General features: G+C 46.1%; 1 protein-coding gene across 1 annotated transcript; it reads right to left on the bottom strand.

Moving 5' to 3' along the window:
- Nucleotides 1-4,301: 4,301 nt before the first annotated feature.
- Nucleotides 4,302-25,491, bottom strand: Tph1 (tryptophan hydroxylase 1). The gene is made up of 12 exons (XM_032893581.1): nt 25,407-25,491; nt 24,174-24,221; nt 23,204-23,327; nt 20,095-20,278; nt 18,590-18,690; nt 14,632-14,699; nt 14,286-14,482; nt 12,248-12,383; nt 11,427-11,553; nt 9,532-9,627; nt 8,731-8,864; nt 4,302-6,906 (listed from the first exon to the last, which is right to left on the bottom strand). Exons 3-12 carry the CDS (start codon nt 23,318-23,320, stop codon nt 6,732-6,734), a joined length of 1,335 nt encoding a protein of 444 aa, XP_032749472.1. The 5' UTR covers nt 23,321-23,327; nt 24,174-24,221; nt 25,407-25,491; the 3' UTR covers nt 4,302-6,731.
- Between the last annotated feature and the right edge of the window lie 2,359 nt (nt 25,492-27,850).

Below are 27,850 nucleotides of genomic sequence, written 5' to 3'. Positions count from 1 at the left end.
GGCTCCGGGAAGCTACTGTCTAGGTCTCACCTGTTCATGCTACCGACATGTTACTGTCTGCTCGATCTTGGGAGGGCAGCCCCCTCACAAGAGGGTCTTTTCTCCTCCAGACTGTGGTTTCTTGAAAAGATGGATGGTGGTGCTAAGAAAGATTCAGACAAGCCAGGCAAAGCTGCTCTTAACTCCGGAAGCCATGAGAGATTCCCCAGGTGCTGTTCACCAGTTTGCTGTTGCTGTTTTGACCACTTCTTTCAAGTCTGTTGTAATAGGAAGTCACAACAGGGTGTAATAGGAAGGCTTCTCACCATCAATTCCCAAAGCAATAAATGCCAATAACTTGTAGGTTATAAGGTAAGAAGTATTCGTGTGGGTCTTGTGCATGCTGTCACAGTCTCTGTATTTTCCAGACAAAATCCCAGCACTGAGAAGGAAAAGTAAGCACAAAGGCCAATCCCTGATGAAGAAGCTGTTTGAGATTGATACTTCATGGGAAAGAGGGAACCAGTTTTCTCCCATGGAATAAACTGGGCATATCAATCTCCTTCCTGAGCAGGTCCCATGCTCAGGAGTAGCTAATCAACACAAAACAGACTCCATGTTTCTTGCGTTTTTTGTTGTCCTTGTTATAGTTTGGTGGGTTTTGTCTTTTGGGGGGTTTATTTCCATTTTTCTTGTTGGGGGTGTTGAATGAGAATGTGAGGAAGGTGGGAGAGGACACAGGAGGACTTGGAGGAGGGGAAAGAATATAATAAAAACATTGTATAGGGCTGGAGAGATGGCTCAGCGGTTAAGAGCACCCGACTGCTCTTCCAGAGGTCATGAGTTCAATTCCCAGCAACCACATGGTGGCTCACAACCATCTGTAAAGAGATCTGATGCCCTCTTCTGGTGTATCTGAAGACAGCGTCAGTGTACTTACATACAATAAATGAATAAATTAAAAAAAAAAAAAGATTTACTAAAAAAAAAAAAACAAAAAAAAAGTATAATTTTAATAATGTTTTAATATAATAAAAATAAAGTAAGGTAAGAGAAACCAAACCTGAATTTGTAATGCAGGTGTCTCGAAATTTGGGTGGATTCCTGCCTAAAAGATGAGAGAGGCTGAAAGGGATCCTGATAGGATATTTATTGACCACTGTCATAACCGTGCGGCAGTGCGATGTGAATCCCACCCATCTCAAGCCCGAGGAGAGCTGCTGCAGGAGGACTGAGAAATCATTCAGATTGGAGGATTTCTCATGATGAGAAATATGATAGCTAGCCACCAGACTGGGCTGATAGCTGGCCAGAGACTGACCAGAGTCTGAGACTATGGGAGTTCTGTCAAAGTCAGCATAAGCAAATTGGCAGCCTTAGACAGTGTTGGAGAGAATCTATAGGGATTAAAGACACCCATGGAACAGTTGCCAGCAGATTCCCAGAGACTGACGGAGATGAACTCCACAGCCCAGGCAGAGAAAGACGCCATTATTGAGAGATGCTGAGGCCTTGTAAACCACCCAAACGAGCGTGAACCGATGCTAACTCTGAACAAGAGCAGAAAGAGCTGGTGCCAACTCACAACACTCAGCCTAAGGTTTGAAACTTTCCTGCTTCTTCCGGCTCCCTGCTACCTGCCACCTCGGGTCCTCAAAGAGACCAAGTACCTGAATCCCACTCATCTCCCATCGAGTGGGAGAGGGGTGTAAGGAAATAAAGAAACTAATGAATTCTAGTCTCAGTCCTAGAGGAGGAAGATGGCCCTGATCTGAAAGTCTGAGGCTTCCGTTACCTAATACAGAACTTCCTTTTGTGGTACGTCCTGTGGAACCTAAGGCATCCAGGAGAGAATTCTAACCCTGAACTATATCCCAGACAGACGGGACCTTTAAAATAGTGACCTGAGAAGGGGGTGGGTTCCCTGAGGTCTCACTGAAGGTGCAGAGAAGAGTCATTTACAGAACCAGTTTTATTTATTAGAATTTGGGGGGTGGTTGGTTTGAATGGAAAATGTCCCCATAGACTGTGTTTGAACACTTGGTCCCCACTTGATGGCACTCTTGGGGGAGGCCACAGAGTCCACAGAACCAAGGTGTAGCATCCAAAGCCAGGCTGGCTGTGCTTTTGACAGAAAGATTACCAAGCTGCTGACCAATTCTCTCAACTAGAAAAGCTGTCAGAAATTATTTTTTATTTTAACTTTTTATTGATTCTTTGTGAGTTTCACATCATGCACCTCCAATCCCACATATCCAATCCCCATCCCTCTGCCCTTGCAACCTCCCTCCCAAAAGAAAATGAAAAAAAAAAAAAAAGAAAAGAAACAAACAAACGAAGCCTGGAACACACTCTCACCATGAAAGTTGTAGTGTGTCCAACAGTCTACCCTTTGGTCCACACATCTTTACTTGCAAATGTTCATTGCAATGAAGTCATTGGTCTGGTTTGAGGCCTCTGGCTTCTGCTACACTGTCAATACTGGATCCTCAACAGGACTCCTCTCAGTTATCCTGTTGCTACTCTGTGTCGTGGAGATCCTGCATCTTTGAATCTGTAAAGTCAGCCCTTTGACACAGTCTAGCAGTTCATATAAGGGGTAGATTTGGGGGCGAATCAACTCAAAACCCTGGATCTGGGCCTATGGGGTAGTTGAGTTGGTCACCCTGCCAGCTCTCCCTCACCCACACCACCAGAATGAACTTACCAGCACTGACCCAGTTAGTTCACACAATCCTGCAGTGGGCAAGGGGTGAGATCAGCCCTCCGGCTCTCATGTTCTCAGAGCCAGCTCAGCCACATCCATGCCACCGAGATCCAGCTCTACTGTGCTACCCAGGGGAGTTGCAGGACACACTCTTCCAAGTGATTCAGCTGGTGAGGGGCAGGGCCAGCTCTCCAGTTCTCATGACCTTGAGGCCAGCTCTTCCAACTGAACCAGGTGGTGAGGGGCAAGGACGTGAAGGGCATTTCCCCCATGCCCATAGCCTATGATGTCAGAGCCATCTTCTCTATGCTTATGCCCCTGGAGCCAGTGCACCTACACCCCTGCCACCAGGCCCAGTTCTACCCTGCTGCCTAGGTCAAGTGCGGGGTCCATTCTCCCGAGTGCTGCAGCCAGTGAGGGTCAGGGTCAGCTCTCAGAAAAGACTTTTTAAAATATATTTCATGTCATTGGAGAGCTTTCAAAGCAACAGAAACTCAAGGGGCTGTGACAGGAAGACGACAGATTATAGCAGACACCCGTCCTTTCCTTGAAGCACTTGCTCATTAGCGAGTGGTGACTAAGAAGCTCAGAGTGTGGGTTGAGAGCAGCAGTTGAGACACAGAGCATTGATTTTTTTTTTTTACAGTACTGGGGAGAGTGAATTAGGGACAGATGCAGAAGCCGAGTCCCCCGGTGTACACTTAGGTGGGATCCCTAAAGGGATCACATCTAGAGCAGAGGTGAACTGGAAGCAGACCAGCCTCAACAAGCTGAAGCTCGGCTTCTCATCGGCTGCACCCCCAGTCGGACCGAGATCCTCCCGTGCAATGATAAACACGCCACTGCTAGACACAACAGTCATTCTCTCTGGAGGAGGATAGACTCGTCCAGAAGCTGTGGTGGAGTCCTGGTTAAAATGGTCGTCACTAATGTTTCATTTACATGTAGAAATTAAGATACTGGAGTCCAGAAGAAGGCATCAGACCCCTTAGAGCTGGAGTTACAGGCAGAGGTAGGCTGCCAGATGTGGGTGCTGTGATTCAAACTCAGGTCCTCTGCAGGAGAAGTGAGTACACTCAACCCATGAATCTGCTTCTTACAGGGCCCTCTCATGACACAATTTTCTCCAGTAACTTAGCGCAGGAGACATAGCTCCTGGTCAGATGGGGAACATGAGAGGGATACCTTCCCAAGAAGTGGTGTTGATGGCTAGGCATGCTCAGCTCTGTGGAGTTCATAACCCACACACTTTAAAGAAGTAGAGTGACATATAGTTTTTATTTTATATTTTGTGTTTTTTAATTGTTCTAAAGCGGTATATTAAAGTATTAAGTTCCATTGTGGCATTTTCATATTTTGTCCTCCCCTATGGCTGATCCTTTATACCAACCATCACCACTGCAAGGGTCTCTAAACTAATAATATTGTGAACATAAAATTGAATCTGGTTTCAATGTGTGTTTGACCAAAAAATAAAAATAAAAACCTTTTGGGGAAGCAAAAACTGGCTCAGCAGATAAAGGGGCTTGTGGCCAAGTCTGACGACTGGAGTTTGATTCCAGGGACCCACAAACATAAAATAAAAATTTGAAATGTGTTTTTAAAAAAACACTTCTTAAGATCATGAACTTTGAGTTTATTACCCAGCGGAATAACAAACATTTAAATTATACACGTATATACCACAGTAACACGAAGACGAGAGTGAAACAGATCACAGTTATCTCTATCCACGTCCTGGAAATTAACATACGGTCTCTGTTATTGGGTGTTTTGAGTGCTTTTTTTTCCTTCACTGGTTTGGAAGCCAACTTTAAAATGAGCAGTAATCCTGTGCATTTCGCTGTATCTTGCTACTTATGTAATTCTAAATGCCAAGCATGAGATTAAGGAATGCAGGCATTCTGAAGATTAGCATTTGTGTCTTCTTCAAAAAGTCACGCATGCTGCTACTGTCAAGAAATGGCTCTCCCTGGGAAAGAATTACAGGCCATGCTTTTGGTTTGAGTCTGTCCTGGTGTTTGCATAATTATTAACAGGTTCTTAGGTGTTTTGAAAACTCTGAGGCTCTTGGAACCCTGATCTGCCAAATATCACAGAACCAGAGCCAAGGCAAGGTCAAGTCTATCACCTACTATTTTTATTATCTTGAAGTTACACTTGGTAAGGTTGTGGCTTTACTGTTTATTTTAAAGTGCTTTAGTCAGGGCACAACCATTTTTAAAAGCCATGGGTGACTGATGCTCCAGCATCACCAGAGTCTTGCGGAAATAACCAGAGAGAGCAGGCTGCTCTCCCGTGTTTGTTATCTATAGGGCTTCTTTATAGTGCTCTCCTGGTGATCAAGCAGACTGTGAACTAGCTGGTCCATACTTGACGTGATTTCAGAACGAATGTATCTACTTCCTGATGTGTGCATGCTCAATGGCAGCTAATGTGTTTATAAAGTTCTGAGATGGCTGAATTACACTCTCTCGATCGGCTTCCTTGAGGAGCACAGGATGAAATACAGTTTTCAGTAGTTTCCTCTGAATTCTTAAAAGGTGTCTTTTACAAATCTAGCGTAAACATACATCTAGTGGGCTTGAAAAGAAGCATGATCAATGGTATATAATTTTACTATTAATGTGAAAGGCAGAGGTGGGGTCTTTCAATGTTTATTTTCTGTGTTTGAATGTGTTGCTGCATATCTATCTGTGCACCACTTGCATGCTATCTGTGGAGGCCAGAAAACATTGGACCCTCTGGAACTGGAGTTACAGACGGTTGTGAGCCACAGTGTGGGTGCTGGGAATCAAACCAGGGTCCTCTGGAAGAGCAACGAGTACTCTTACCTGCTGAGCCCTCTCTCTTACCCTGGTAATGAACTCTTAAACTGTACTGTAGGATCTTTCTGTCTGTCTCTGACTCTCTCTCACCCCGTGTGTGTGTGTGTGTGTGTGTGTGTGTGTGTGTGTGTGTACCCATGTGTGTGTTCTCCCTCTCTCATTCCATCTCTCTCTTCTTCTTTCTCTAAACCCTTCACTTTTTCTCTTTCCATCCTTTATGAAGTTTGCTCTGCCACATTCTCCCATCATGCCTTGTTTCACCACTGGCTTAAACCACAGGAACAACTTCTAATGGATCAAAACACCCAAAATAAACGTTTCCTCTTTATAAGCTGTCCCTGACACTTTGTTACAGTATGAAAAGTTTATACAATTGCTTATGCCAATGCTACTCTGCTGATACCACATGTGCTCCAATTCTTACAGCCCTCATAGTTACAATCTGATACAAACTGCTCTCCTTGGCCCTTCTCCATTCCCAGCCCCGTTTCCTTCCCTCCCCGCCCCACACACACCTTGTGACACCTTGGAATAAAGTGCTAGGAAGCACTGCTATCATGGGCATCCTCATGCCTGGCTGTGCCCTGGTGATTTCTATGTCCCTGTCAGACACTGCACGTGAAGCCAGCTTACTCTTTACTAGCTGTGCTCTAGAGCAAAGCCATCTGCACTTCTGTTTCAGCTTCTCCTTGAAGTCTAGTGTGTGACTATGCCTGGGCTGTCACAAAGTCGGTGCTGGTAACAGATACAGAAACACTCATCATAGCGTCCAGACTGACCATCAGTTAATGGCTGACTGGGAAAAAACAGCATCACCATGAGTCCAGCTCTGGCCAGTGTCAGGCAACTCACCCATCAAAAGTAAGCCACGAATTTGAGAGGGAGGGATTGGAGAGAAGAGAGGGAAGGGGGAGAATGATTTAATTATATTTTAATGAAATAAAATATTTTAAATGTGCATCCTGTGAGTCATGTGGCATGTGAATTATATTTCCCTAAGCAGGTGACAGAAGACAAAACAGAAGTAGAAGACAAGCAGTACTAGAGCATCCAGGTATGCGTTTTCAGAGACAGTGAGTGATTGGTTACAGAGAGGTGAGAGACATTGCTAAGCTGGGAGCTGCTGTCCCTCCCCAAGGAGGTCTTCAGGAGAAGCAAGAACTGGCCCTGGCTCTGGACTGATGCTCAAAGGCTTTCTGGAACTGCACTGGAAACCTTCACACACTGGGCCACCTGCTGACCCTAGCAAGGGCATCGTTGACGACATCGAGGTCATGCCGCAACTCATTCATGGCGCTGGTTATGCTCTTGGTGTCTCTCAGAACCTGAATGCTCTGTGTGTACGGGTTGTACTTCACTCCAAACGGACGCTTCATGGTTTTGGCAAATTCTCTATTTAAGACAACAAGTAAGGGAGTGTTAATTTCTGTGACAATGAGTGACAAAAGTAAATAAAGGACAGAAGACCCTGTCACACAGAGACACACACACAGACACAGACACAGGCACACACACACACACAGAAAAACACAGAAACTCAGACACATACACACAGTCACACAGACAGAGAGAGAGAGAGAGAGAGAAACACAGAGACTCAGACACACACACACACACACACACACACACACACACACACACACACACACACACACACACACACACACACACACCCTGCTTTCTCTGTCACGACAGCAGAGGTCCCAACAGCCTCTCCCACTATGACTCATTGGGAGAGCATGCATGAATTGTATCTCCCTCTCCCTCTCCCTCTCCCTCTCCCCTCTCCCTTCCCCTCCCCCCCCCTCCCTCTCCCCCCCTCCCCTCCCCCTCTCCTCCCTCTCCTCTCCCCTCCCTCTCCCTCTTCTCATCCTGGGCATTAATCCCATGTCTCATGCCATGGAAGCGATCTACAACCATCTCTTGACCTCTTGGCTTCACTAAGGGCACCAAGCCCAGTAGCTTTATCTGTCAGTAGATACCGGCAGTACTGAACCACAGGGTAACAGACTCCTCAGCGAGGCCTTACATAACAAAAGAGGGAGCAGAGCAGGAGTGTGTGGGAAGAGGTCCACCCTCCCCCCTACTTGTGTAGTTTTTCTCTTTAGAGTGTTTCTAGATTTCTCTCAAAATGACTTGAATTCTCCCGTTCCTCAAGCTTTAAAAAATATGCCTCCTTTTTCAAGCCAACATTTGAACCTCTTACGTGGTGCCCTACGAAACAGTCATGTTCAGGACCCCTGAGGATACCAGCACAGCCGAGAACAAGTGTACAAGCTGGGGGGGACGGGGAATCCAGGTTCCCATCCATCTGGTCTCCCCAGCAGGGACTACTACAGCTTTGCACGGGATGCCATCTGTGCTAGAGAACCCCGGCTGCTATTGTTATCTGGTTCTGCACACAGCAAGCCCCTGGAAGATACGCATCATCTCCAACCCCTGTCGTCTGCCCCTGTCCTCATAGCGTGGCTTCAAGACAACACTTATCACATGCTGTTTTCTGGATCCTGCTTCCACAGTGACTTCCTCCCTGCTACCTCTATCTTAGTCCAAGCTTTACTTTCACCTGGAGTTCGCAAGAAGTTCCTAAAAAGTGACTGTGCAGGGTTGGGGATTTAGCTCAGCGGTAGAGCATTTGCCTAGTGAGCGCAATGCCCTGGGTTCGGTCCCCAGCTCCAGAAAAAAAAAAAGTGTCTGTGCTCAATCCTTCCCTCTTGTCTACACGCTTAGCTGATGAGTCAGGAGCTCTGGATGCACTGAAATATCCCCGTGCCTTTCTATCTCTCTGTCTTCTCCATGTCGTTACAGCCTAAAACTTAACATATCTACATTCTAGCGAGTCTCCCCACCTGCCTCACTTCCCTCTAAGGTTTCTGTGATTCTCCACGTGGAGAGGAGACCAACAGTGCCAAGACATCGTTTCCTCCATTCTTGTCAGTTTCCATAGAACAGGACCTAGTCTAGTTTCTTTTTTTTCCTGCCGAGCTAGAAACTCTGCTGGGAAGAAATGGGGAGGAGCCACTCTCTCAATGTATCCCATTCCCACATGCAACTACTGAATCTATGATATTCAACTCACTCTAAACAACAGACGTGACCCAGGTAGAAGGCTCCTGGCAGGCTCCCAATTAACTACTCACTCATACCTGTGATTATTGTAACCTCGGACAGTACGTTTGCAGCAAATGGAACTTGAGGGACATAGGTTTTTTTTACCTCATCTTCTCCTTTGCATCTTCAAAGCTCTCGGATACAAAGTAGACATCCTGGAAGCTTGTGATGAGACATTCCTGTTTGCAGGCAACCTTGGGATCAAAGGGCTTCACCTTGGCATGTCCAGAAAGTGCATGCTAGGGGACAAAGGATGACAGTCAAATACTGCCTGTCTTCACAGAACACAAGACTGCAGTGGCCAGCACACCTCTGATCTGAGTTATGCAAGGGCCGTGACTGCACCCTCAGACTGGCCTCCTATGTCTCTACATCATCCGATCTAACCCAACAAAACAAATTTGCTGTCTCCCACAAATGACCCGACACCATCACTGCCATTTTATTTTAACTCTATTGCACAGGAGACACCTAGTGTTCTCTATTTATTCAGCTATTCACTTATACACTGTGGCACCTACTGTTTACCTCTGCTGGTCACCTTATACCCCCCACCAGAGAGCAGTCTCTTCCGTCACAAGACAGTACCTTGGACAGCGTCTTTAACCTGGATCTCTCCACCGCCCTCCCCTTTTTTAAGTGAATAGATTCCACTTCCCTACTTCGTACAGAACTTACTGCTTGTATCCCAGAAATTTGTCTAAAGCTTTAAAAACACTTTCTATTTAAAAGACACACATTTTTTTCTAGAAAATTGGGAGAGTATGGAAAAAAATGTTCTCAGTTTATGTTTGCTGCCTCCTAAAATATTTCCCATAGTAAGCGCTCGCCCAGAAGCAAGCTCTGCCCCCAGCCGTGTTGATCACGTTGGGGGACACAGTTATGTGCAAAGTCCATGACTCTTACTCTGAGCTCACTGATGGAAGAAAGCAGGCCGGCACCAAAGACTCTCAGCTGCCCATCTTGCTTGCACAGCCCAAACTCCACAGTGAAGAAATAGCACTGGAAAACAACGTCAGCATCATCTTCCCATCCTGAGCATAGCAGTCTAAAGCAATCCAGTTCTTAGCCACTGGCCCAAAGGACATCCAGAATCAAGGACACCCAAGACTTCCAGTCGAGACCTCAAGTCCTTTTACAATCTGGCCCTGTTGTACATCAGGACTTTGTAACCTTGACATAAAGACTCTCATATACAGTTAAAAATTACCAAGGAGTCCAACGATCTCTCTGTGTGCATGTGCGACCCTAGCTATATTGATCATGTTAGAGTTAAACCAAAGAAATGGATTCAGGTGCTTAAAAATCAACTTCAAGGGGCTGGAGAGATGGCTCAGCGGTTAAGAGCACTGACTGCTCTTCTGGAGGTCCTGAGTTCAAATCCCAGCAACCACATGGTGGCTCACAACCATCTGTAATGGGATCTGATGCCCTCTTCTGGCGTGTCTGAAGACAGCCACAGTGTACTTATGTATAATAAATAAATCTTTAAAAAAAAAATAAATCAACTTCAAATATGGGAAACCCACTGTATGTGGCGTAAGTAACACTTAATGAAAGTACATTTTACAAAACGGTAACAGAAGAGTAGCACTGTTTTATAATTGTTACGTTTTTAATTTGTTCTTGTTGTTTCTTATTTATATGTGTGTATGTATGTGGGCACCCACAAATGCCAGAGAGGGCATGGGATTCCCTAGGGCTGGGGTGGCAGAAGGTTGTGAGCTGTTATGGGTGCTGGGAAACGGAGCCTGGTCTTCTGGGGATGCAGGAAGGGTGCTCTCCACCATAGAGCCGTCTTTCCAAAGTCATCTTTTTAACTTTAATTCTTTTACATTTATTTGTCTGTGTGCTCACGCCTGCAGGAGGCCAGAGGACAGCTCGTGGGGCAGGTTCTTTCCTTCAGCTATGGAGTGGGACTCTGCTCACCACGCTTGGTGCCACTGGGCTATCTCGCTGGCCCCGGTTTTCATTTTTCACAATTATCACCCTATGGATTCACCGTGTGGAGCGAGTGAGTCAGCTAAGCCAGCACTGTTCACGTCTTGTCCGTGTCTGGCTAGACGGTATTTAATGTCTGATGAGATGGCAGATGGATTACCATATCTGTTTCTGTATTTAATCTTCTGCAATATGTTGTTTAGCTTTGAGTCTATGACGAGAGCTCAGCTTTACACAGCTATGGAGCGAGAAAAGGGCTGGGCATCTGAATCTCCTCTCCGAAGAAATGTGGATAATCTTTAAGCTACCCCACTCGGCACATGGTGGTGGCATTAAGTCCAGACTCAGTGTGGCATGTGAGCCTGTCTGTCACATTGAAAATACATTTTATATCTTTTTCCTATGGATAATTCTGCCCCAAAGGACTCCACAAAAGGTCTCAGGAACTCCTAACATCCCAAAACCACAACTTCAGAACCAAGTAGCCCATCCCGCACCCCTCCTCCACCCTCAGCCGTTCCCAGCAATGCCAAGCCCCTTCTCATATATACTGAGCCCCATCCTAAAATGTCCCTCCCTCCCTGACTGATAAGACACCACTCTTTTTTCTTTTTGGTCTAAAAACTAGTATACTGAAGCAAACTTGTGATTCTCTGTCTTGTTTTAAATCTGTGGGTTTTTTCTTTTTTGAGAAACCTTAAATTTGTACATCTGCTTTTAACATTATTTAAATTCGCAAACATTTAAACCAAAAGCAACTTTCTAATGGTTGCCTTGAACGTGGACTTCAAGATGCCCAAATACTCCTGACCACACCCAGTGGTGAACACCGGACTATACGACCTTTTCCAGATGCATACCGTTGCCAGTTTCTGAACCGTCTCCTCTGAAGCTCCAAGGGAAGCCAGGCCAATTTCTTGGGAGAATTGAGCAAAACTGGGTTCAGCCAAGAGAGGGACGTGGCCTAAGAGTTCGTGGCAGGTGTCTCTGCAACAGAGACACAGTGTATCACACTGTGACAATTCACACACACACACACACACACACACACGCAAACTGTTGCAACAGAGACACAGTCTCTAACACTGTGTGATCCCCACACATGCTTAAACAGTTGTCCAACCCAAGCCAAAGTCAACCTTATTTTCACTCTAGCTGATAAGGGGTAACAGATCACAAAGGATGTTAACTGAATAAAGACATCTTGTCCCCTCAACTCACACCCACTGCTACCCCAAGTGCCCACCCAAATCAAATCTCTATTCCCATGTGTCCTCAGCAAGGCCCTCTCTGATCACACCTCTCAAAACTTCCCCACATGCATGCCTGTATCCTTTCCTAGTTTTATTTCCCTCCCCTGGCACACGTCATCATCTGACATGCTACATACAACATTAACTTGCTCACCATCTGTATATGCCCCCCAAATACACACTTGATGAGGACAATACCTTTTAATTTGATTTTACATCCCTTGTGCACAGAACTGCATCTGACATCTAACAAGTTACCAAATTAATAATAACATAATATTATTATATATGTTTATTACACTTTAATGCTAGTCTCTATCCTAAGGGCTTGACATATGCTGCTTTACTGAATATTTACAAGATGCCTTGTGAAGTGGGCGCCATTACTCTAAATAACCATTTGATGAGCGAATAACACAGGCACTTACGGCTCTGGGGTATAGAGAGGATCCGAACTGTGTCTCACATACTGAGTACAGTGAAAAACTCGGAAGGCTAGCCCTGACAGGAAATCTCTCGGGGAGAGGTAACCAGCCACAGGACGGATGGAAAACCCTGTGCGTTCTGCAAAGCAAAGGAGAAAACAGAAAACTTTCCCCCCGGGCAGACGGCTGACACCGGCCAGCGGCACTAGGTAGCACTTTCAAGGGGTGTGGAAATTAAAACGTAGCAGATGCGTGCGACTGGATGCCACGCATCATGAAGCACATCCCAGGGTCAGATCCTTCTACACACCACATCTCCCATGGTGCTTACAAAAAGATTCTTCTCCTCATTCTAACAGCTATGAAACCCTGGACAATGCTCTCAAGAACCACGGGAGATGATAAAGGTAGAATACAAATTCAGGAAGACTTCGATTACACTTGGCACCCTCCTTCAAACACGGAGAGCATTTTAACTCTTACACACTGACCGGAAATGTAAACTGGGGTAGCCATTATGGAAGTTTCTCCAAAAGAAAAAAAACTAAAATAGAACTCCAGGCAGACGACTCCTGGGCATATTCCCAGCAGGCACTAAGTCAACGCACCACATAGAATCTTGTGCACCCAAGCTTGTTGCTACACCAGTCACTCAGGAGATGGAGTCGCCTAGACACCCATCAGCAGAGAATAGGTGGAGACAACAGTACATATACACAGCGGGACTGCGTCCGTCGTAAAAATGACATCCCAACAATTGCAGGAACATGGATGGAAAGGGGATCGTTGTAATGAGAGAAGTGAGCCAGGCTCAGAGAAACAAATACTGACTGCTTTTCTCTTACGTGCAGAACCTAGATTCAAGTTCCCGCGTGTGTGTGTGTGTGTGTGTGTGTGTGTGTGTGTGTGTAGTGTGTGTGTGTGTGTGTGTGTGTTTGTGTGTGTATGTTTGTGTGTGTTTGTGTGTGTGTTTGTGTGTGTGTGTTTGTGTGTGTGTGTGTGTGTGTGTGTGTGTGTGTGTGTGTGTGTGTGTGTGTGTGTGTGTGTGTGTGTGTGTGTGTGTGTGTGTGTGTGTGTGTGTGTGTGTGTGTGTGTGTGTGTGTGTGTGTGTGTGTGTGTGTGTGTGTGTGTGTGTGTGTGAGTGTGTGTGTGTGTGAGTGTGTGTGTGTGTGTGTGTGTGTGAGTGTGTGTGAGTGTGTGTGTTTGTGTGTGTGTTTGTGTATGTGTTTTTGTGTGTGTGTTGTGTATATGTGTTTGTGTGTGTGTTGTTTGTGTGTGTGTGTGTGTGTGTGTGTGTGTGTGTGTGTGTGTGTGTGTGTGTGTGTGTGTGTGTATGTGTGTGGTAGGCAGGGAAGAAGGGATCATAGGGGAGGAGGGAAGAGTGGGGAAGGGGGAATGGAATGTATGTAGCACGAAAGCAGAAGAGGGACTGTTGAAGAGAAGAAAGGAATAAGGAGGGTGTGGCTTTGGACATGTGGCACATACATATAAAACACAATAATGGGACCTTTTATCTTATATGGTACTTTAATTTTTGGTATGGTAAATTATGATAAATTTATGATAGCCATTTAATCTATGTTATTATTAAGCATTATTATCTTCTATACTTCTTTTTATAAATTTCACCTAACCTTCCACTCAAATGTGACTGTCTTCTCTGTACTGGAAAAGGGGGTACCGGGTGTCAGTAGCTAAAGAGTTCACAGTGTACTCACTTACACCTCACACTAAACCATCACAACACTGACGGTCCAGCTCTGCGAAGTTGCTGTGTAAATCCGCCCCCTCACTGATGGGCAGAACGCTATCCAACGGTCTTCCACATTTCTCGATGGAACAACAGCCATCTGTCACAGCTGAGCATTTAACATGTGGCTGGTGTGGCCAAGGCCCTACTACTTTGATCAGATACATGTTAATTGTTTACAATGTAAAAGGCCACATGTATCCAGTAACTAGACTTCATTCCTACACAAACACTGTCCCGGTTGAAGCAGATCAACAGACTCCCCCTTCCACAGCTCGGTGGGCGTATTACCTTTTAAAAAGTTGGAGACATCTTCCAGTTGCGGGATGTTGTCTTCCCGATAGCCACAGTATTTCGAGAGCAAAGGAAGGTTTCTGAGGTACTCCCTGCAGGCGTGGGTTGGGTAGAGTTTGTTCAGCTCTCGGAAGATGGTTCCCCAGGTCTTAATCTCCTCTTCCGTGAATTCAATCTTGGGAATGGGGTCCCCACTGAGGAGATCAAGATGGGGAATTCCGCGCTGTAGTTAGGTAGTTACCATTACAAGGCTTTCTATCTACCAAATAAACATAGCTTATCCCACTCATTTTGTTCTTTTTGTTATCTCAGAGTTCCAGGTGCTGGCTTGTAACATACTTACTGTTTGTAGTTCATAGCCAACTCCGCGAAATACTTTCGTCTTCTACGGTAGACATTGTCTTTGAAGCCCTGAGAATTGAAATTAATTAAATATTGAAACTAAAAATACTTGGAGATGACACTAAACACTTCATTGTTTTGACCGGAGATATTAAAGAACTGCATAGTTGTTAGCACAGGCAAGGATTGCTTGAGATATGTGACCACTTTCATTTTGAAGTCAGCAGTCACATGACAGCTCTGTCATCTAGTGGCTACAAAGTAAAATGATATTTTATATGCGAAGATCCTGCAGTGACAAAAAGAGACCATCCTAATTAAGTGCATAGCTCTTATTCTTTTTCCTTTAATCACTTGACCGTGTCTTCAGTTATGTTGCCTATGGTAGAAATTAGTAATGAAACGGTAAGGCTGGGGTGTAACCAGGCAATAGAATGTCCCGCCTAGAACACTTGAGACCTAGCAAAACAAGAGTAAATAGTAAATAAAAATAGTACACAGAACGGAAAGCAAATAATACTAAAATGGAAATGAATATTTAAAATATTAACCGAACTGAGCTTCCTGGTGCTGATCCCCAAGCTGGGTCTGCTGTGTGAAGAGAGCTGGGTGGAGGACGGAAGGGTCACAAAAAGTGCACAGGAAGGAAAACAAGGCGCATGCTTCTGGTGCCTACACAGTGCATGGGTCGTCTAGAAGACGAGTCCGGGACCTGCAGGTTGAGGTCTGCTAAGGAGCTTGGATTTGGACCTGGGGCCTATCTTGATCTCCTTTAGACTAAACCACTACACTGAGATACAGCCCATATGCCATGAAATAGCTATTCACAGAAATTAATAACCATGATCATATTTTTGTTTGTTTTTGATTTTGAGACATCTTTGCCACATTGCCCAGGCTAGCCTTTGAAACCTGTAATCCTCCAGCCTCAGACTTGCAAATGGCTGAGACAGTAGGCCTGTCAGTGTGCCCAGCGACCATCTCAGACCAGACAGGTGCGTTCAGGGTAGTAAGGTCATAGACTGTACCATCTGATTTTAGAAAAATTGAGTCATAGCAAAAAGAAATATCGTGCTATCCCTTCCTCATTCCTCTACCCTACCCTACCCTGAACCCAAATCTCTGCCAACCAGCAATCTAATCTCTGTCGAAGTGAATTTCTCTCTTCCAGATACTTCACATAAATGAAATTATACAACATGAGGCCTTTGAGGCTGACTCTGTTCAAGATTCACCCACGTTGTGGCACAGTATTTCATGCCCATTTCATTTTGTTTTGTGAGACATAGTCTTACTACATATCCAGAGACTGACCTCAAACTAGTGGTAATCCTCCTGCCTCAGATTTGCCAAATTCTTGGATTAAGTGCATGAGCCTGCACATCCATCTGCTGTGCCTTTTTATGCCCGGTAATCTTCCATTGCCTGGCTCTGCCTACCGTTCATTCTTTATCTTCTCCTCAGTTGATAGGCACTGCCCTCTGTCTACTTTCCTGCTACCAGGAATAAACAGAGCTATGTGGAAACCCACTGGTAATGTCTAGAGGAAGAGAGAGAGTGGTCACTAGATCATTCTAATGGCCTAGAGCGTGTGAGGTGGCAAGGTTGGAGAGAGGCCCAGGAAGCAGCTGAGAGATGCGGTAATCAGAATAAATAAAAAGCAAATGTTAAAAGTGGAGGGAGAGGGCTGGAGAGATGGCTCAGTGGTTAAGAGCACTGACTGCTCTTCCAGAGGTCCTGAGTTCAAATCTCAGCAACCACATGGTGGTTCACAACCATCTGTAATGGGATCTGATGGATCTGATGGATCTGATGCCCTCTTCTGGTGTGTCTGAGGACAGCTACAGTGTACTCATATATAATAAATAAATGCACCTTTAAAAAACAAACAAAGGTACAATAGGAAGGAGGTGAGCATCCGTGGCAGTGGATGTCTGTAAAGCTAGTATTTCACCTTCCCATTAACACGCCCCGCTTTCCTTGCCTCAGACCCTTTGCTCACCCCAGACTGTCCTTTCTTTCTATCTCTCACTCACCGAAATCTTTTGGCTTCATCACCTTTCTCTGATGGCTTCGGTCAGAAGCATTTGCTCCCTTGGGTGTGTATCCAACTTGCTAATGCCATCTGGCACACTCCGTCCATTTTATCTTGCAATACGCTAATCCACGCTAGTTCTCAACTAGGCTGCAAGCTCCTTCGGGGTGAGCACCCCATGTCGTTGCGATAGTTACTTGGTAAGATTGGCTGGGAAGCAGATGGGCCCCCTGGAGGCTATCTAAAGTGGTGTATGGCTGCATTCGTGCAGCTTAAAAAGCGGGAGGCACTAAAGCGAAGGCTGGATCTGCAAGCCTCCATAATTGCATTCTGCCCTCTCCTTCCCTCCCTGAGCTGCAAACAGGAGTGTAATGCTCTGGATTCCAACTCTTGAGCTCACAGCTCTCCTGTAAAATTCCCCAAGAAGACAACTTCCCCAATCATCGACTGCCTGTCAATCAAACTGGGCAGCAGGTGTTAGGGGTTCTTCTGGCCCAGCTTTATTGTCATTTCAAACACTCAAGCTCATTTTAGCAGAGACTGACTTCCGATCCACTCAGTTGCACAGCTCTGCGGATATCTTAATAACGGGCCGATCTCCATGCTAGCAAAGGTGGATACCTTTCTGCCTGAGGACTCAGTCCTACCAGCAGGTGGGGCTGTTGTGAGTGCTAAACCTCCAATTCTGTTTAAATTAGAAAAGGACTCTCTTGGCAGAAGGAACGCCCATTCAGAGCCTGCCCCACATGTGGCCCATACATATTCAGCCACCAAACTAGATAAGATGGATGAAGCAAAGAAATGCAGGCCGACAGGAACCGGATGTAGATCTCTCCTGAGAGACACAGCCAGAATACGGCAAATACATAGGCGAATACCATCATTAAACCACTGAACTGAGAACAGGACCCCCGTTGAAGGAATCAGAGAAAGGACTGAAAGACCTTGAAGGGGCTTGAGACCCCATATGAACAACAGTGCCAACCAACCAGAGCTTCCAGGGACTAAGCCACTACCTAAAGACTATACATGGACTGACCCTGGGCTCTGACCTCATAGGTAGGAATGAATAGTCTAGTAAGAGCACCAGTGGAAGGGGAAGCCCTAGGTCCTGCCAAGACTGAACCCCCAGTGAACGTGATTGTTGGGGGGAGGGTGGTAATGGGGGGAGGATGGGGAGGGGAACACCCATAGAGAAGGGGAGAGGGAGGGATTAGGGGGATGTTGGACCAGAAACCGGGAAAGGGAATAACAATCGAAATGTAAATAAGAAATACCCAAGTTAATAAAGATGAAAAAAAAGAAAAGGAAAGAAAAGGACTCTCTCACCATCAATTTGCCTTTGCTATCTGGGGGAGATGGGATGAGACAGGGCGATCACAGTGATTTTTGTCAAAACATCTTACATATGTACAAAAATATCATAATGAAACTCAGTATTTCATATGATTAATATAAGCTATTAACGTGTCTGAAAAATAATTGCCCCTAGAAGATGGGGGAAGGCTCCACACTAAGGAGCGCTGGTTGCTCTTGAGGATCCAGTGCTCAGCTCCAGTCCCTACACGGTGTCTTCCAACCACCCATAACTCCAGTTCCAGAGCATTCGATGCCCTCCTCTGGCTTCCAGAAACACTTGAGACACATACACATACATGCAGGGGAAAACACCCATTCCCATCAAATTAAAGTTAATAAATCTGTTTTAAAAGCTTTTTAAGGGGTTGGGGATTTAGCTCAGTGGTAGAGCGCTTGCCTAGCAAGTGCAAGGCCCTGGGTTTGGTCCCCAGCTCCGGAAAATAAATAAATAAATAAATAAATAAATAAATAAATAAATAAATAAAAAATGCTTTTTAAAAAGTTGCCCTTAATCTTTAGTTTGACCTAAATTATTTGTACTGAATGACTTTTAAAACGTATTTACAGGATGGTCCGCGTCGAGTTCGGATCCGTACAACAGCACTCTGTTGGCGCAGAAGTCCAGGTCAGAAATCTTCTTTGGGAACCAAGGGACAGTCTCCATAACTGTAAAATAAAATCCAGACACCACTGAGGACTGAGGAGGCCGTCTCAACCAAAGCAAAATTCAGAAGCACGTGCGGTTGGATGAGCTGAGACTTGTGTATGGAAGGAAATCAAACACAGCTTAAATGACCACTCTGCTCCTAGAAGTTACATTTTAATTAAAATCATTGGCTTTAAGGTTTTTTTTAAGCTTCAGGTTGATTTCCCAAGTCCTGAAGAACACCATACTGACGTAACGAACCCAGCATTTAAATGTCGTATGACACGAGCCTGGTTATTCTGTGGAGGCTGACTAGGGGAATGCAGTTCTAGACACCAGCGTGCAAGTCCAGGAAGGAACCTTCATATCCGTGTTTGTTTGAGGCACAGAATCATATCTCAATATCTAGTTTTTTCTATTTTCTTTAAAATGTTTATCGTTGTAGCTCGGTAAATGTGTGTGCGTGTGCATGTGTGTGCAAGTGAATATAAATGCCCAAGGAGGCCAGAGGTCATAAGCCACCTGGTGTGTGTGTGATCACGTGAGCTGTGTGCACTCTAGGAAACTCTTCACCGTGTAGTGGAGGGAAGCAGATCGCTGAGGCTAAGGCATTTGCCCAAGGTAACTGTTACCAGAGGAAGAGAGGGCAGAACTCACCTTTCCTGCCCTGTTCTTCCTGTTTTAAGAGGAGGACTCGGAGTCTCAGGGAAGCTGCTCCCTGTCAGCCAGAAGAGGAGGGGAATCCACAGTTTAACAATGACATGAAGGCGTGGCAGATGAACCGCGGCCCTGGCCACACCCCAAATATTGTGATGTATTTGAAAAGACTCCACGTAGTATAAAGTTACTAAATGAATCCATTCATCTTTTGTCTTAACTTAATTACAGTGCGATTTTTGTTCCATAATGGAGACCTTAGCCTCAGTCTTTTTGATCCGAGTATCTGAACCTTGGAAGGTTTCGTGTCATCACCAGAGCCATTGTTTTTGGTGGGAATGTGGTATATAATAGGTTTCAGATCACCAACATCAAACACAACCAACATTCCCCCCAAATTCAAATATCTGTCTAATATCTGTTAGACACCAAGCCCCGGGAGATCTAGGAAGATTCTGGAGGGAACTGAGGCACGAGGTCAGGGTTGTGGAATCAAGAAGTCCTTTGGGAGCTAAGAGAGATCCTTGACCTTTGACCCACCTTTCTCACACTCAAGGCTTCTCTCACCCCCACCCTCCATCAAATGCTGCCTCAGTTTTCCCTCAGAGTTCTGATCAGCTCCATTCTGTCTTCCTTCACTATCACAAAATGAGGACTTTGAAAGGACAGAAGTTTCTTTTTATCCCCTTGTCCTCAAAATGAACGGAAGGCTGGACACAAATTGGGTGCTTGCTCTTAGAGGTGGGGCTTTGCCGTCTCCAACGTACCGTCTTCCTTCTCAGGGAGCTGACCAGGCGAGTCCACAGAGAGGACCGTGGTGTGGGACTTCAGCAGGGGAAAGATGTCATTCAGCTGTTCTCGGTTGATGTCGCAGTCCACAAAAATCTCAAATTCTGAGTTTCTTCGCTTCGATTTCCGGGACTCAATATGTAACAGGTTCACGTGATTCTCCTGTGAAAAGCAGAGGGAAAAAGTCTGCATGGCCCCACCTCAGATGCTAATAATCTTTGAAAAGAATACTTTCATTAGAACTCAAAAACAATTCAACACTTGTCAGAATTAGCTCTAAAGGAGGAAGAAGGTGTTTTTAGTGCTGTTAATGGCAAAACAATCTCCTCCTGGAATATGTAAGATTAAATCAAAATATGAAAGCCCGTCATACCCTTCAGAAACCAGTGAAGTGACAAGGATACCGTTAGTCGGGGCTGGTTAGAGTCGGGGCTGGGTACAGTCGGGGCTGGGTACAGTCAGGGCTGGGTACAGTCAGGGCTGGGTACAGTCGGGGCTGGGTACAGGCCAGATCTAAGCACCAAATGCTGGTCTGGGCATTGTGACTTACCCTTGCAATCACAGCTCTAAGGAGGCTGTGGAAGTCCCAGGTCAGTCTGAACTACAGAGCAAGGCCCTGTCTTTGCAAAACAGATTTTTTAAAATGGGATAAGGAGAGACAGAGCAAAAGACTGACGTTTTCTTTATCAGTACGGAATGTATCAAGTTCTTAAGCCACGTACCCAAACTCTAACAATAAAGAAAATGGAAGGCGCTGGAAGAAGAAATCCAGGGATGCACTTCCAAAGGTAATCGCTACGATAATAATACAAGCCAGGCTTGCTGGTAGAGGTCTGCGATCCTAGCTACTTGAGAGGCGGAGGCAGGAGGATCATGAGTTTGAAGGCAGCTTGGAAAACGTAGTGAGACTTTCTCTCAGAATAATAAATGGAGCACTGAGGAGATACATGACAGAACCCTTGCCCGGCATGCTCAAAGCCTGATGCTTAACTCTTTGTATAATAATAGTAATTATAATATAATATAATATTAAATTTGGGGAGGAAAGAGGTAAAGGAACAAGGAGAGATGGTACCAATATTACTCGCATTAGAGAACAAACTAATCCACAGAGCAAGGGAGGGAATGAAAGCCATATTGATGTTTTATAACTCCTCACTAAAGAGGTCAGGGAGAGAACAGGTTGAAAGGAGTTGGCTAAGACTCTGCCATGCATGAGGAGTCCAAGTCCTCCTAGAGCAGTGTCCACATCTAAGGGTTTATTCTTTGAATGACTAAATAGCATGTCGTGGGGAGATAAACCTGCCTGATAGTCAGCATTTATTGATGGTTTGCTTTGTACAACCTCAAGCGCTCTCAACAGTTTAACTATTAGTTCCTAATAACATGAGGTAGGCAGGGTCCTCTCTCATTTTATTGAGACATTAAGGCATGAGGCAGAGAGGTTAACTCCCAGTGACCACCCAGCTAACAAGGGACCTGTGTGCACACAAATCTGCTTCTGGAACCTGCCAGCCACGTGGTGTTCAAGCCCCAGGACTTAGCCTGCTGTTCGCTGTTTGCTAGAAATAAGTTATTGTGTCCCTGGGTTCTTAAACTGGATTAGAGCCCCCAGTTCAGTGATGTCACAGGACCTAGTGTCTCTCTTTACACCTGTATAGTCATGCACTCACTAAACTGCTTGCTTGACGTCTGCCCCCATGTCCAGATCATGCACTCGGTGACGGATGGTACCATGCCTGGTTTGTTCAGATGCATGTGCTTAGTATAAAGTCCGGTATACTGCACGTAATAAGTGTTCAAAAAACACTGTGCTCTGTCTGATTCACCCATATCTCATCAGGAGAACTGTAGGAGAGGGGCTGGGCAGATGGCTGAGTGGTTAAAGTGCCTGCTGCACAAGGATAAGGATCTGAGTTCGAATCCCCGGCACCCAATAAAAAGTCTGGTGCAGCCACTTGGCAGTAACCCCACACTGTGGGGCTAGAGAAACAGAAATCTCTGAGGCTTGCTGGACGCCAGCCCAGCCCAGGCTCCCTGAGAGGAATAGCAGAGAATGATAGAGAACATTCTGACATCCTCCACTGGCCTCTGCAATGTGCACCTATAACACACGTGCATGCGTGCGCGCTCACACGCACACACAAAGACAGTTTCATGGAAATGGCATTACTGGGTCAAAAATATAAACATTTGGGCCAATAAAATGGTTCCGCAGGTAATGGAGCCTGCAACCAAGTCTGGCAACTGAGTTCAATCCCCAGAACCCACAGTGGAAGGAGAAAACCAACTCCTATAAACCGACCATCTCACACGCACACGCACACATGCACGCGCACACACACACACACGCCCACACACACACATGCATGCACACACACACACACACGCACCCACGCACACACACAGCACATCTGCACACACAAATAAACACACGTAATAAATAAAAATTAAAAATGGTAAGGAGGAACATTTTAAGGCTCACAGATGCACAGTAACCCACACAGTCTCACTATGTTAAACTGAAAATATTTGAGGGCCATGTGCAATGAGGCTCTGACAGCAGCAGCTGACATAATTGCTACTTTGTCCCCTGGAGATATTAATAGGTCATTAAATAATATCAATATTACACGGCTAGGCATTTCACTAGGTGTAAAACGCTTTGGCTACTTGAAATCTCTCAACATTTAAGCGGTGACTCCTCTCCCAATCTCCTTCTCAGCTATTTGCGTCTAGTCTTTCCTAGGATGTTTTCTTTCTCACCCATTTCTCAGAACCGAACATATTTTATTTATTTTATGTGTGTGCACCCGGGTGCTGTGCAGAGCCCCGAAGAGGGCATAAGATCCCCTGAAACCAGAGTTAGAGCCGATTGTGAGCGGCCTGGTGTGAGTGCTAGGATCTGAACCTGTGTTCTCTGGAAGAACAGAACGTGTTTTAACCACTGAGCTATCTTTCCACTCCCTGAACAATATGTTAGCAAGGCAAGTTAAGAGACTTCAATAGGCCATCTCTGGGGAACTTACATTTTAAATAGAATTTCTGAGACCAGTTTTTTAGATGGGCTTTGTAGAAAATCCATACCTGGAAGATTTTCAGTGCTTTTATGAGTCCTCCAACTTCATTCTTCAAGGAAAAGATGAGAGTCGCTCTCCCCCTTTCTGAGGAATGGTCTTTGTTCTCCTTGTTGTCTTCAATCATGGTGAATCTGAAGTGTGAAAGCTCAAATGAGTGAGTGCTAGCACAGAGCTCGCCAGCAGGGGGCAGCAGCGGTGACTCCATCCACCTCCTGCTCCCATACCTTAATCTGCAAAACCCACTTCTTAGACGGGCCTTACAGATGGCAGTGGGACAGGTTAGACACCACCCAGCATAGCGCCCAGAACGGCAAGAGAACCCAATGTGTCTCTGCCCTTCCCTTTTCTGCTCTGTCCTCCTGAACTTCAGCTCCAAACTGAGACTTCTGTGAAGGTCTACATCTATGCCCGTCGAATTCGGGTCAAAAGTATCTTCCCCACGTGCTTTGTTCACGCGTGTCTTATACCCTAAGACACTGTAAAGCCGCTCCAGAGAAGGCGACAGGCCTTCTGTTTCCTCTGTAAACTCAACTAGAGCTTTGAGAGACTAACATGCCGGTGCTCACACAGCTCTAAGAGGTGAGGACACATGTTTACGCTGGGTCTTTGACAGTACACATCTTTCTGCTGCCCTGAACACTTCGGGACTGACCTAAAATCAGGTCCCTGTGCTGACAGCCACATTCCCATGGCACCAGCAATGCTGCCTGATGATCTACCCAGCCTTGGGGCATTTCTTCAACGGTCCGAAAGCCCTCGTTAGAAGCCCGTGATTTCCTCTGGTATTTCTTTCCCCCCTTTAGCCTTCTATTTCCCCTTTGAGCCCCTTTCTAGCCAGAAAAGATAAAAGGGTCACCCTTAAAGGGAGAAGTTTACCCTCAAAGGGTCAACCTCAAAGGCAGGAGCTCACCCTGAAAGGAAAGGACTCACCCTCAAAAGATAAGGAGTCGTCCTCACAGTCAGGGTGGGATCCTCACCTGAATGACGATGACCCAGTGGGCAGGATCCGGCACTGGAAAGAGGACCTGCCAAGAAGACCATTGGATTAGTAGCCTTGGCGGGGCACAGTGAGGGGTGCGTGCACACCACCAGCTCTTTCCTTCCTGAGCTTCAGCACCAGTAAGTGGAGCTTCAAAGTCTCATCTGGGAAGCACAGTGAGGCTTCTGAGGGCGGGGGCACAGTTTTTGAAGGTAGGATTGAAAGCTACAATGAACGGTTTGGAAAGAATCCCTGGGGATACTGACTTTCTTTTCTAAACTGCAAGTGAGAATGAAGTGGAGATGGATTGCAAGCAAAAGGGCTTAAGCAAGTTCAGGGGGGATAAAGGAACCCTCCAGAAGGCCAAGGCAGAGGCTGCCTCCCTCCACACAATCAGAAAGATCTAGGGCAGCAGCTACACATGGACATGTGAACTCCAGGGACTGAGTTTGTGACCCCGGGACACTCAGTTAGGATCCCGCCCTTGAGCGGGCCAGTGGTAACACGTGTTTTTAATCCCAGCACTCAGGAGAGAGAGGCAGGGGGATCTCTGTGAGTTCGAGGCCAGCCTGGCCTGTAGTGTGACAGCCAGGGATCCAGGGAGAAACCCTGTCTTAAAAAGAAAAGAAAAATGACCCCACCCTTGACATCTCACAGGCACAGACTTCTGGGGGCTTGTACCCTCCACCGCCATTCCAAGACGGCTAGAGTGGATTATCGACCAAGTCCACTTAAAACCTCTGAAAATCAGATAGTTACATTTAATCGGGGTTATGTCTATTTACCTGGACTATTAACTAGCTCTGAATCTCAAGGACCCATGCCTCTGTCAATCATGACCTAGGGTAGAGGTACAAAGTGCACAGAGGTCTAGCCTCGAAGACTCCCTTCCTTTGATGGAGCTTAGGAGAAGGTTCCCATTACAGAGGAAGAAGAAAAGAGGTATTACCTCTTGGATAGAAAAGAAAGATTAATATGTTTGTTCCTGCTGACAAGAAGTCACAGAGACACAGGGTTCCCTATAAAGCCGAAATCCAACGTGGGACAGAGTCTGCTCCTGGCACACAGGAGATTCTCAAGAATAGTGTCTGCTGTCCCCCCCAAGAAGCTCTAAGAAACGAAGGGTGGAGCTCTCACGGTACGACTTCCACCTGGTTCCTACTGGAGGTTGGTCCTGTCCGTGCCGTGAGACCTCTGATCTGGGGTCCCGGGGAGGGGCCACCCCACTCACCTCAAAGCCACTGGAGTTCAGAGGGTCACCTGCGGACGGGAACTGCCGCCTCTTATAGGAGAAGCGCATCCTCAGAATGGCCAATGGGCGCCGGGCGTACGGGAAGGCAGCTAATGAGGATGGGGCAGTGCGGGTGTGGGCGGGAACAACGTGGGTGTGGGCGGGAGCCGCCTGCACTGACCTCTTAGTCGCTGACCTCAGCCCAGGCGCCGGTCTTATTCACAGCTATTCTCGTGGAGTTTTAATTAAGTTAATGTTGACTCATCCTCAGCCACAAAAAGTCTGAGTAAGATTAAACAATCCGTTTAAAACTTCCCTCCAAACCATCATCACACCTGCTATTGACATAGTGACCTCCCGCGGGCTTGGACTCAGTCGCTGGGATTAGAAACCAAAGCAGGACTCCCCCTATCTCCGGCCCCTATCCCTGAGTTTCTGGGAAATCCTGAGCTGCCTGTCTTTCTCCTAGTATAGAGCCTTGTTCTTTAAACAGAATAACTGAACGTTTTAGAAGTGCTCACCACTCTTGCTATAAAAAAAAAAAAAAGAAATGTAGGATTCGTGCAGATAATGATGCTGTGCCTGCCGAAATATCACTTCCCCTGCTATACGCACTCGGCACAGAAGCCAAATAGCATTTATCTGCTGATGATCCGTTATTAGACGCTCTACTAAAGGGCCAAACCGTGTCTCTCCTGGGGAACTAGTCCTAGGATGCTTCCAGAAGCCAGAGTCTAGGCATGCTCCTGGCTGTTAAAAGGAATGTACCATAGCATGCATATATCCCGTAGGTTTTATCTTTAGATTATTTGCAATACCCAATGCAATTTAACTGCTATGTAGACATAATAGTGCTGTCTTGACTAACAACAAGGAAAACACTCTGCACAAGCAACCTCCCCAGCCTTTCCACGCGGCCCCCTCTTCCAATGCAGGATAAGAGCTGAGTCAGCAGCTGTGTCAGGCCTGGAGGAGGAAGGGCCAGCCGTCTTTGTAACACTCAGTATTCTCTTTACGGGTTTTTGAAAACTCAGCTAAATGATCAATGTGTAAACTAAACACAGTAATATCCACTATTTTAATGGGAGGGTCTTTTTGAGATAAGGTCTTTTGCTATATCTGAGGCTGGCCTTGATGGAACTCATTCTGTAGCCCGTGCTGGCCTAGAACTCGGCCGTGCTCCTCCCTCTGATTTTGAACTTCAAGCTTCTCATGTTGTCAGTTGCACAGCTGGATGTGCATGTAGTGCAGGGTGCTGTGTGAAGGTCATTCAGGGTCTCCCTTGCTCTGTAGCCCAGGCTAGACTTGAACTCACACACAGCCTTCCTGCTCCAGTCTTCCAATTTGGGATTGTTGGCACCCTCACCAGGTCCGGCTTGTCCCGTCTCAAATGGCAGGGTGCCCACGATTTTTAATATTATAATTATAATTATTTATAATAATTCTATAATCTTAAAAATTATGCTTGCATTGTAGGTCAGGAAACAGAGGCCCATAGCAAACAGCTCTGCAGCCTCCTCCTGCCTGGGTTAGTGAGGAGAAAGCGAAGGCATCCTGATTTGGGGCCCAGTGTTCTTGCTCTACACCATGAAAACAGGCCAAGAGACCTGGAACCAAGCTGAGGTCAAGGCTGCCATCCCCAAGCTGGGTATCTACAAGGACATGAACCGCCCCTGCTAAAAAAAGAGATAAACCCAGTTCCTGTAATGAACCCGTCTCTGGCCCTGAGGTGGATGGAAAAGCTGATGTTAGGGCTCTCCACATTGGTGGGTTGAGAAAAGCTGGAAACTTCTCTGAGGACGCTGTGGGCATCCGGCCCCTCCACTTCTCCACCACGTGTCTTCTAATTTTTCTATTATGTGTATTTAGTGTACACACACACACACACACACACACACACACACACACACACGCGATGCACATGCAGAGGCCAGAGACCAGCTTGCAGGAGTCAGTTCTGTCTTTCTACCCTGTGGGTTCTGGAAAATGAACTCAAGTCATCAGGCTTGGCAGCAGGCCCCTCCACCAGCTGACCCTCTTGCCCACCCTCTGCCAGGTTTCTTAGATGCCCTTTACCCTCTCCAAATAGCTCAATGCTGTGTCTAGAAGTCTGCGGGTTAAGGAGCGTCATTGGGTTCTATGGGACACTTTTAAGTGAAGATGCGCAGGAGAACCTCCCATCTGGAGACAGCTCTGCCCTGACTTGCCTGTTAGATTTCGGCCCTCGTTCCTCACTTCCCGCTCTTTCCCACACCCTTTCCTACAGTGTACTTGTAGGCACATCATTGCAGCTTTACCTACGTGATTATTTGATCACTCGAATCTCCCACAGGGGAAACTGGATTTTTTTTTTTTAATGCTAAATCGTTACTGGCTAGCCCAGTGCCTGGCACAGAAGCATGTAGTTATTTCTCAATAACTATCGGTGAGAGGTTGGGCACGGT

The sequence above is a fragment of the Rattus rattus genome, chromosome 2 (assembly GCF_011064425.1).
Source record: "Rattus rattus isolate New Zealand chromosome 2, Rrattus_CSIRO_v1, whole genome shotgun sequence".
Classification (NCBI taxonomy): domain Eukaryota; kingdom Metazoa; phylum Chordata; class Mammalia; order Rodentia; family Muridae; genus Rattus; species Rattus rattus.
The sequence above is the reverse complement of the archived record's forward strand: the minus strand, read 5'-3'. Positions and strand labels throughout refer to the sequence as shown.